The 11,624-nt window shown below is 45.8% G+C and overlaps 1 protein-coding gene across 1 annotated transcript; it reads right to left on the reverse strand.

Annotated features, from left to right (window-relative positions):
• On the reverse strand, nt 1–6,239 carry LOC123589063 (proline-rich protein 36-like). Its single transcript, XM_045460664.1, has 2 exons — nt 4,314–6,239; nt 1–593 (listed from the first exon to the last, which is right to left on the reverse strand). The coding sequence occupies exon 1, from the start codon at nt 6,166–6,168 to the stop codon at nt 4,363–4,365; it is 1,806 nt and encodes a 601-aa protein (XP_045316620.1). The 5' UTR covers nt 6,169–6,239; the 3' UTR covers nt 1–593; nt 4,314–4,362.
• Between the last annotated feature and the right edge of the window lie 5,385 nt (nt 6,240–11,624).

Here is an 11,624-nt window from a genome sequence, read left to right on the forward strand (position 1 = left end):
GACACTCTCAAATGAATTTTATTTGATTACCAATAAAATGTACAACCCAATCAGATTTTAAAAGCCTTGGGAAAAATAAAAATCCTTGGGAAAATGGGAAATTCATGTTCACGAAATGAAATGAACATATAAATATAAATTGTAGCATGTTACAATGCATTGATTGTGTTGACTTTTCTATTAGTTAATGAGGTCACAAAGTAATCTTAAATTCAGAGTTACATTTTCCACTGTCCGTTTCCGTGGGGACTATGCTTACTTCCGTCTTCACCCAGAGTGTGTGAGGCATTATTTTCTACTTGGAATTCTCTCACAAGAAGTCGATTTTAAAAAACAACTTTTTTTTTTAAAACAAAGATCATTTAGAATAGCATAGTTTATTATGGCTTAAGATTCTGGCAATAACTTTATGATCTGAAGCCGGAAAATTCTCCCCAACACTGACACACGTACACTTGGCAAAGGCCGTCTAGTAGGCCCACTGGCCTGAGAGAGATCAGCACTCCACATGGAGGTTTCTGAAACGAGGTTAAGAGGTAAGTACTTGTGCTTTTATAAAGTTGGCACTTAAGTCTGTAGAAACACTGGTGATTCTGGAAAGAAAAAAGCAATTTGTATTTGAGATGATATTTATAAACAGAGTGGAACAAAAAAATTACAGAGTTCTCCCCGGGAACACAGCTTTCAAAAGAGGAGCCACCCATAGGTTGATGTGGCGTATTACAGCTCAAGTTACAATTGACGGGCTCACGAAGAACGCTCTTTAATAACTTTAACTTGAAAGGAAAGCTTATAATCTACACCTTATAACAAATCACACATCAATTACACCTCAATTCCGGCTCCAATGGAGCCCACCTCTGATTGTTAGGACAAACAAGACAATCCCTGTACATTACTTAGTACAGTGTGTAGTGTATTATAACACCCAATAAATGTTAGCTGTTGTTATTGACAAATGCCCCAAGTGCATCTTAATTCAAAATGGGAATATGATGATAAATATAACAGGGGCTCCTGGCTGGCTCAGTTGGTAGAGTGTGTGACTCTTCATCTTAGGGCCCCGAGAACAAGCCCCATGTTGGGTGTGGAGACTAGTTAAAAAAATAAAAATTTAAAAATTTAAAAATAATTTAAAAAGAAAAGATAAATAAAACAAAGGTGAATAAGATCTTCATGGTCTAAAAGATACCATGACTAATTAAAAGCTAATAAGTCCTCTGAGGATAAAAATATTTTTCTTTAAGTACCTCGTGAACTACAGAGCAATTTTTTTTTATTATTCTAGATCAGGGTTCCTCAATCTCACAGTAATAATGGTTTGGGTGGAATAATTCTGTGCTGGAACAGGCCAGCCAGGGCACTGTGTTTTGCAGCACCTCTGGTCTCTACCCACCAGATATCAGGAGCACCCCTCCTCAACTCTGCATCTTTCTGTTGCTGGGGACTATCACTGTGAGTTCAAAGGCCAACGTGGGCATCAGTTTCCACCCCTGCTCCCCCCAGAGCTCCCGATGCCTGCCTGTCTGGCCAGTGTCTGCTCAGGGCCTGAACATCACCATCTACACATTCTAGACTCCACTAGGGGCAAATGCCAGGCACCAAACAGTGGAATCTCAATCTGGGAGTCAAAGACTCTGGAAATCACCTCCTCTCAGGCCAGCAGAACAAGAGAGGGCCAGGATCCCTGAAAGATCAATGCTCTTAGGTGAAAGCCTCCAGATGACTCAACGGGAGTCAGAGGAACTATGCAGCCTACCCACACACACTGGGGGGCCGTTTTCTTTTCTCTCTCGGTATATAAGCAATCACATAATATCCTTGATTTTGCCCTTTGGCCCACAGAGCCTAAAATACTTACTATCTGGGTCTTTATAGAAAAAATTTGTCAACTCTTGTTTTAGGTAAGTATCTTACGGTCAATATAGAGAAATGTGTCATAACATTTGGTGTTCATTCTACCTGACGTCATCTTTGTAGCAAAAAAAGGGGTGGGGGGTGTGCCTGGGTGGCTCAACTGGTCAAGTGTATGACTCATGGTTTCGGCTCAGGTCATGATCCTATAGTTCGTGAGTTTGAGCCCCGCATCAGGCTGTCTGCTGTCAGCACAGAGCCCACTTTGGATCCTCTGTACCCCTCTCTGCCCCTCCTCTGCTCTCTCTCTCTCTCTGTCTCAAAAATAAGTATTTTTAAAAAGGATTTTAAAAGAAGTTATGTGCAAGTAAATAAACATCTGAAGCGTTTTCCAAGATGAATGCCCATGGAGCCTACACTTGGGTTAGAAACTGTTGCTAATGTCTAAGAGGCCTGTTTTCAGCTTAGAACTGGTAAAGACCTTAGAATTATTATCTAATTATTGGCCTACTGCCATTACCTTACAACAGAGACCACAGGTAGAATTATAACACATCTTATCTTTCTTTTTTTCTTTTTTTTAAGTAGGCCTCATCCCCAGCACAGAGCCTAACAAGGAGGGGCTTTAACTCATGACCCTGAGATCAAGACCTGAGCTGAGGTCAAGACCCCAAGGCTTGGGGCCCCTGGGTGGCTCAGTCGGTTTAGTGTCCAACTCTTGATTTCAGCCCCAGGTCATGATCCCAGAGTCATGGGATGGAGCCCCGTGTCAGGCTCCACTACTTGGGATTCTCTTTTTCTCTCTCCCTCTGCCTCTCTCCCCTGCTCACGATCTCTCTCTCTCTCTCTCTCTCTCTCTCTCTCTCTCAAATAAAAAACATAAAAATAAAAATAATTTAAAAGCTTTAAAGAAAAAGAGTCAGAGGCTTAACCGAATGGGCCACCCAGGCGCCCCCACACATTATCCTTCTTAACAAGCCTAAAGAAGAAAGAAATTAAGAGTTTGACTTCCACAGAATATTCATTTGTTACCCCTCGCCCCCCCCCCCGGAAATGAAACCAACCAATATGAAATAACCTTCTTGGATAACATGTTGATAGCATTTAAACAGGGAGCATTAGGGGCGCCTGGGTGGCGCAGTCGGTTAAGCGTCCGACTTCAGCCAGGTCACGATCTCGCGGTCCGTGAGTTTGAGCCCCGCGTCAGGCTCTGGGCTGATGGCTCAGAGCCTGGAGCCTGTTTCCGATTCTGTGTCTCCCTCTCTCTCTGCCCCTCCCCCGTTCATGCTCTGTCTCTCTCTGTCCCAAAAATAAATAAAACGTTGAAAAAAAAAAAAAAATTTAAAAAAAAAAAAAAAAAAAAAAAAAAAAACAGGGAGCATTAACATAACCTCAAAATACTGCTCTGCTCTATACTCTCCCCACCTCCAGAGCAGGTAATTTATGGAATAGGATTAGAGAAAAAGATCAGGAAATTGATACTCAGCAGTGAATACCATTATGACAGCACTTAACCCACTGAGCAGGGTCACCAATTTTGACCTTCACATGACCTTTTCTACCTTTCTAATTGACAGAAGGTTGAGGAGTTAAGTGGAATTGGTCCTCAATAGCCTCAAGCATAGAGTTAGTTCATCAAACAGGTTAGCACAGAGGGTCTTGTGATCTAGTAGAAAGTTCATGGGATTTAGTACAAATAGCCAAATGTTTTCCAAACTTCAGGATCATTCAACCTTCACTATACAATTAATTTCTTACCTTTAAGTTGGCTCATGTAAGTGTTTGAGTTTTTTTGGTTTTGTTTTGTTTACTTAACTTTGAAAAGTTACTTACTTTACTTATACTGTGAAAAGCAATTGGCACTACTGTAAATAGAAAAACCACTTATTACTTGGCATAAATAGAAGTTACCCATTGAAATAACTTTAACACACAAGGTATTAAATCCTAGCTGGGTACAGTTGTTGCCTACCAAAGCATGAGAGAGGTGCTGGAGATCACGAACCCCAAACTAAGGATGTTCTCCCGGACAGAATCAAAAGGACCACAAAAGAATTTAAAGGGTAATAACTTCCCCCCCTGGAGGACTTGTTGCTATTTAATGCTGTGCCCCTGTACTGCCTAAAATCATCCTGTTTCAGAAAAAATGCAGAGTCCCTCTCCCCACCCCCCTACAGCTCCTGGTGGAATGTCTTACTTACCACCCTGTCCTTAGTAAGCCTAAATAAGAGAAATCGATCTCACTCTGGGGGTAAGCAGGTAAAGCTTTAACAACACTGTTCCACGCACAGCACTAGGTTTCAAAAACCTCCCGAAGTTCAAAAGATCTAATCCATGCAGGAACAGACCACTTCACCTCCACTTGCCTCATTTTTTTTTTCCAACAGAAGGGACTGAGGAAACCAGCAGAACACAGACCTGGAAACAATCAAGGAATACTACTTCCAAAAGGCACTTACTTGGCAAAGGCCTGAGCAGCCACTCGGATGGCTGGGGTCTGGTTCTGTACTAGGGAGGGTGACTTCTCATCTCTGAGGCAGGGACAGGTGTGTTCTCAGGGGGCACTGACTGCTGGGCCTGGGACCCAGGGGGTGGAGATGTGGTGGCAGGGGGGTCCTGACTCAGCTCCTGGCTCGCTGGTAGTGGAGTCTCAGAAGCCTGTGCAACTGGCTTCTGAAACTCCTGGGCAGACGCAGACTGGCTGGGAGTCATCTGGCTGGGAGTCATCTCTCGAACTAAAGACATGATGCTCTGGGGGTCCTGCTGGGTGTGACACAGGTCCTGAAAGTCCGGGACAGCAAGGGAGAGCCGCAGGTCCACAGTTTGGTTCTGAAAAGACTGGGATGACAGAAGCTGGATCACAGACACAGGGGTGCTCAGGGCCTGGGCTTGGGGAGCCACAGCAACTGGAGATGTAGTTTCAGAGACCAGAGAAAGATTCTCAGTCTGGCTCTGTGAGGCTAGGGGGGCTTGGAGGTGGCTCTGTGAGGCTGCAGATAACAGCCGGTAGCTTTGAGAGGCCAAAAGGGCCTGGAGGTTGCTCTGCGCAGGTGCTGGCACCAGGGGATGACCCTGAGAGGCCACGGGCACCAAGAGGTGGCTCTGAGTAGCCATGGGCACCAAGGGTTGGCTCTGCGTTGGCAGAGACACCAAGGACTGGCTCTGAGAGGCCGGGACGAGTCCAGGTTGACTCATGGAGGTCGAGGGGGCAGCGGGCAGACTCTTAGAAGCCAGGATGGGCGCAGCCTGACTGCCGGAAGCCAAGGAGGCGGCAGGCTGACCCGCAGTGGCAAGACTGACTGCAGGCTGGATCCTCAAAGAACGCACAGCTGGAGGCTGGCGGGCGGAGGCCCAGGGGACTCCGTGCTGGCTCCTGAAGGGGAGGACGGCTGGGGCCCGAGGCCGGTCGGGAGGAGACACAACGAACTCAGGCGGCCCCAGATGCGTGGATGACGATCCCTTCACGAACCCTGGCAGCCCGGCCCCAGGGCCTGGGGAGCGAACTCCCTCGGAACTTCCGACCGGTTCAGGTTTGGGGCCCAGGTCCTCTCCGCGCAGGTCTTGCGCGTCGCCGCTCTCCTGGACACTTTGCGTCGCGTCTTTGTCCTCGTCCTCCTTCTCCAGCCGGTTTTCGAGCTGGCCCGTGACGGTCATATCCAGAGAAGCAACGGTCTGAAGGAACCTCCTGCGGCTGCAGCGCCGCCGGAAGCCCCTCAAGTTCCGGGACACGTTGCAGATGGTGAGAGAGAAGCGGTGGCTGACCGTGTGGCTTAGTGCGTCCACCATGGTGGAGGAGAGCACGTGGAAGGGCCTCTTCGAGGGCTCTTCCGCAGTCAGTTCGATGTTGCCGGTGTACCAGAAGACCCACCACAGCAGGCTGAGGAAGATGATGATGGAACCCAGGTAGAGCAGCAGGTCGGAGAAGACCAGGCGCGCGAAGACCCCTGTGAACAGCACGGTCGCGCCCACCGTGTCGAAGGCGACGCCCAGCCAGAAGAAATGCCTGCAACGGCCGAGGCCCGTCCGCTTCCGGGTCTCCTCCGCGGAGTTTCTTGAAAGCTCCATGAGTTGCCACTGTCGCCGCCGCCAGGTCCGCAGAGCAGACCAGCCCGCCACCCTCCGGTTGTGGCCTCTGGGTCGCCATGACAACGCCCCTGACGGGAGGGGGGGTAGAGTGGGCGGGGCGAGAGGGAAAAAGAAGCCACCTATTACCTGCCGTGAGAAAAAAAAAAAAAAAAAAGGGCGGGGGCACCGCCCAAGCGAGGGGCGCATGCGCCGTGCATCCCGTCGCCCGCGCGCACGACCTCCCCGCATGCGCAGTGTTTCCGCCCAGTACGTCTCTCGCGTTTCCCCAGCTTCAGGACCCGAAGATGGGGAATTTCGCTCTGGCGCCGGTGGTCTCTGTCCCGCTTTCGGCGGGTGAAGTGCTGCATTCCGCTCCCCACGCCCTGCCTTTGAGGGCCCGGGCGAGCTTTGAAGGAGAGCAAAGGGCAAGGACCCTCTTCTAGTAACTTCGCCCGCAGCTGGGAGTACAGCGTGGCCCCAGGTGCTGCCACCTCCTGAGGAGTTAATGGTGTCCTTTGTTTTGGTGAAGAAGCGGCTAGATTAGGATCTATTGTTAGAGCTTAATTCCCATCTTATCTATTTGCTGGTAGTTACGTTCTTGCCAGTTAACAGCACACCTAGAAGTGAATTCTCTGAGGGTTTTTCCACTCTCCATTGTCTTTCCTTTTATTGTTACCATTTTTGTTCACCTGTTGGCCCTGGCCCCTGGGGATACTTAAGTATCAGCGTTTCCCACTCTTCCCAACAGAGTAAGGTAAGAAAACTGTGTCAAAAATAGGAACACCGACTGGAGCCCGAAAACCACAGTAGATTAAAAATGAGTTCATTGGAACCTTGGGAATTGGGCATGAGAAAATTAAAACCAGCGTAAGACCTGGTGTCATTCAGGTTCTGTTAATAAAAAGTCATAGCCAAGCACCGGCCCCTGGTCTCTAAGTTGCTAAAGGTGGAATTTTTTTTTTTTGATGATTTTTTATTTTAAAATACATTAGATGTGCAGAAAAGTTGTGAAGAGAGTATAGAGAGTTCCTCTATACCCCCCAAACACCCAGTGTCTGCGCTTTGTGTTTTAAAATGGATTACAAAGCAGCACCTTAATTCTCTTTATAGATACTTCTACAAGTTTAGGAACCAATGTTTCATGAATTTCTTGAATCAGTAATATTACTTCTGAACTTGAGTACCCCTGAAGTACACTAAGGGATACCTGATGTCCCAAGACAAAATATAGTCTCTCTTCCTACAATGTCAATTTTCCTTGATGGCAAGTATTTGAAAACAGTAATATTACAAAAAATAAACATGTTTTATGGAATAGAATCTAAAATGAGAAAGTAGGGGCACCTGGCTGGCTTGGTTGGTAAAACATGTGACTATAATCTGCCACTTGTGAGTTTGGGCCCCACCTTGGGTGTAGAGATCTCTAAAATCTTGAAAAAGAAAGAAAGCCCCTATCCTGGAGATACAGCATAAGTCTGTTCCTCCTATTAAATGCATAAGGATATTCTGTTCTCCATAATTTCCTTGTGTTTATTTTGATATTATTGAAACAGTTAAAAATATATAAGAAAATAAAAGTTAATATTTCATGTAAAAATTTCTCCAGTTTGTTACTACCCCAGGGCTTGCTTTCTTTTGACATTAGGGATACCAGATTAGAAAATTTCTTTTGAAGGGTTCCTGGTTGGCTCAGTCGGCTAAGCGTCCGACCCTTTGTTTTGGCTCAGGTCATGATCTCATGGTTCATGAGATGGCACCGGAGTCTAGCTCTGTGCCGACAGCGTGGAGCCTGCTTGGGATTCTCTCTCGCTCGCTCGCTCTCTCCCCCTCCTCACCCACCCTCCCTCAAAAATAAATAAATAAACATTTTTTAAAAATTCTGTTTGAGAAGTACTGCTATATATAGGATGGTGGCATAAGAGAAACTCCTTCATTTTTGGAGGAAAATAAAATAACCCTGCCAACAAAAGATGTCCACACCAATATAAAAGAGAGAGAAAACACAATTTATTACTGAGTAATTACTAATACGTTTATATGCATGTAAGGAAGCACAAAACCTTTGGGTTACCTTTGTGGTGTCGAGGGGGGAAACAAAGGCAAATGAAAAATTAAATTCCCTTGCCGCCTATAGCCCATTGACAAGTCCTTGAGACCAACAGAGTCACCTCCCTCTAGGAGCCCAGCTGCCTGGATGATGACACTTTGCTAAGGGCAAAAGGCAATCTTAGCTTAACATTATCCCAACCCCAGGATCCTGTAAGTCTGCGTTGACATCGAAAAAATTCCTTTGGAAACTGCTTTTATCTCTACATCCCAAGATACTTGTTGGCAACCCAACTCCAAGCTTATGGCCCCCTGATATACATCTGAAGGGTCTCATGACTGAGTTTTTACCACACGGGGATAAATGGCCTTTTCCTAACAACAGTTAGCCCCTCAAGGTCCCGGAAGCCTTGCTTCTAGAATGCCTCAGAGACTTAGGTCATCCCTAACCCCCTCCCAAGCTGAAGGTATATAGTCAGTTATTTGTCACAAACCCAGTGCAGCTCTTTCTAACCATGGGTCCTGCCCGTGCTTTAATAAAACCACCTTTTTGCACCGAAGATGTCTCAAGAATTCTTAGCCGACAGCTCCAAACCCCAACACTCCAAACCACATCATTATTAGGATATGCCTCCTGAAGGAGGTGCCCCTGTGACTTCAGAACCAACTTGGTGCCCTATAAATACCGAGGAAATAATTTTCTTCTTGCTCCATGACAGCTCTGCCGAGCCTTCTCTGGAGTCATATTTCCCAATTAGCAACCACTGAACCTTGCCTATTCTGGACTCTTTCCCTTCTCGTCTGACATTCTCACAAGTTTTTATTGTACAAAGTACCCATTTATGGAGCGATCTGATGCCTCCCAATCTTAGCATGCTAAAGTATTCTTTACAGACTCAGGACTGTTTCTGGGGAGAGAAATTCTGCTACAAATTTAAAGAAGGGAAACACATTCAGTCAGGAAATGAATGTACAAAATATCGAGACCTTCCTTCCAAGAAAATAGGTAGGGCATACAGCCAGTGCCCAGCCAAGTCGTATTGATCGCAGAGGTGAAAGAAAATGTGTGCTGGTACTTTTACACTTCTGTTAATTTTTTTTTTGTGGTTAATTTTCCCTACAGTGTTAAAACAGTCGAAACATATTGAAAAACTGAAGGGGCGCCTGGGTGGCTCAGTTGGTTAAGCGCCCAACTACAGCTCCGCTCGGATCATGATCTCACGGTCCAGTTCGTGAGTTCGAGCCCCACGTCAGGCTTTGTGCTGACAACTTGGAGCCTGGCGCCTGCTTCAGATTCTGTGTCTCCCCCTCTCTCACTGCCCTTTCCCTGCTCTCACTCTGTCTCTCTCTAAAAAATAAATAATAGGGGCAACTGGGTGGCTCAGTTGGCTGAGCGTCCGACTTTGGCTGGTCATGGTTTCGCGGTTTGTGAGTTCGAGCCCCGTGTCGGGCTCTGTGCTGACAGTTCAGAGCCTGGAGCCTGCTTCGGATTCTGGGTCTCCTCCTCTCTCTGCCTCTCCCCCGCTCATGCTCTGTCTCTCTCTCTCTCTCTGTCTCTCAATAATAAATAAACATTCTAAAAAAATTAAAATAAATAAATAATAAATATTAAAAAAAAATTTTTTTTAACTGAGAACTCGGGGCACCTGGGTGGCTCAATTGGTCGAACGACTGATTCGGCTCAGGTCATGATCTCACAGTTCCTGAGTTTCAGCCCCTCGTTGGGCTCTCTACTGATGCTTTGGATCCTCTGTCCCCCTCTCTCTCTGCCCCTTCCCTGCTTGTGCTCTCTCTCAAAACTAAACAAACCTTAAAAAAAAAAAAAAAAAGAAAAAGAAAAGAAAAACTGAAAAGTGAAAAAACATTATTTTAAGTTTAATTGTAATATACCAAAATTAGAATTACAATTTTATTTATTTTTTTTTTAATTTTTTTTTTCAACGTTTATTTATTTTTGGGACAGAGAGAGACAGAGCATGAACGGGGGAGGGGCAGAGAGAGAGGGAGACACAGAATCGGAAACAGGCTCCAGGCTCCGAGCCATCAGCCCAGAGCCCGACGCGGGGCTCGAACTCACGGACCGCGAGATCGTGACCTGGCTGAAGTCGGACGCTTAACCGACTGTGCCACCCAGGCGCCCCAGAATTACAATTTTATATTCCTAGCTCTAATGGAAACAAATATATTTTTTTAATTTTTTAAATGTGTATTCATTTTTGAGAGAGAGAGAGAGAGAGAATGAGTGGGGGAGGGACAGAGAGAGGGAGACAAAGAATCCAAAGCAGGATTCAGGCTCGAGCTGACAGCACAGAGCCTGACACAGGGCTTGAACCCACAAACCGTGAGATCATTACTTAAGCTGAAGTGGGATGCTCAACCAACTGAGCCACCCAGGTACCCCGCAAATAATATTTTTTTAATGTTTATTTATTGGGGGGGGGGAGGGGCAAAGAGAGAGGAAGAGTAGAATTCCAAGCAGGCTCCTGGCTGTCAGCCTGTCAGTACAGAGTCCCACAAACCTTGAGACCATGACCCCAGTCAAAATCAAGAGTCAGATGCTCAACCAAATGAGCCATGAAGGCACCCCAGAAGCAAATAATATTTTCAAAATATACTTCCTGGTGTATCTTGCTTCAGTAGAGAGACTTGCCATGTTTTGCATTTTCTCATGAACCAGTCACCATTGCAAATAATTTTTGATTACTTTTGGGAATGCAAGCAGGTGCAGCCCCTCTGGAAAACAGTATGGAGATTCCTCAAAAAACTTAAAATAGAACTACCCAACGACCCAGCAATTGCACTACTAGGCGTTTATCCACAGGATACAGGTGTGCTGTTTTGAAGGGACACATGCACCCCCATGTTTATAGCAGCACTGTTGACAATAGCCAAAGTATGGAAACAGCCCAAATGTCCATCGATGGATGAGTGGATAAAGAAGATGTGGTATTTATACACAATGGAATATTACTCAGCAATGAGAAAATGAAATCTTGCCATTTGCTGGGGCGCCTGGGTGGCTCAGTCGGTTAAGCGTCCGACTTCAACTCAGGTCACGATCTCACGGTCCGTGAGTTCGAGCCCCGCGTCAGGCTTTGTGCTGACCGCTTGCTCAGAGCCTGGAGCCTGCTTCCGATTCTGTGTCTCCCTCTCTCTCTGCCCCTCCCCCGTTCATGCTCTGTCTCTCTCTGTCTCAAAAATAAATAAACGTTAAAAAAAATTAAAAAAAAAATCTTGCCGTTTGCAACTACGTGGATGGAACTGGAGGGTATTATGCTAAGCGAAATTAGTCAGTCAGAGAAAGACAAAAGTCATATGACTTCACTCATAAGAGGACTTTAAGAGACAAAACAGATGAACATAAGGGAAACAAAAATAATATAAAAACAGGGAGGGGGACAAAACAGAAGAGACTCATAAATATGGAGAACAAACTGAGGGTTGCTGGAGGGGGTGTGGGAGGGGGGATGGGCTAAATGGGTAAGGGGCACTAAGGAACTTACTCCTGAAATCATTGTTGCACTATATGCTAACTAATTTGGATGTAAATTAAAACAAATAAAATTAAGAAAAAAGAAAAAGAAAAAAAATAATTTTTGATTACACTTATTAAAACATCTTTTTCAGGACCCCAACATTGTGACTGTTATTGTAAAAAA

Source organism: Leopardus geoffroyi, chromosome E3 (assembly GCF_018350155.1).
Source record: "Leopardus geoffroyi isolate Oge1 chromosome E3, O.geoffroyi_Oge1_pat1.0, whole genome shotgun sequence".
In the NCBI taxonomy this organism is placed as follows: domain Eukaryota; kingdom Metazoa; phylum Chordata; class Mammalia; order Carnivora; family Felidae; genus Leopardus; species Leopardus geoffroyi.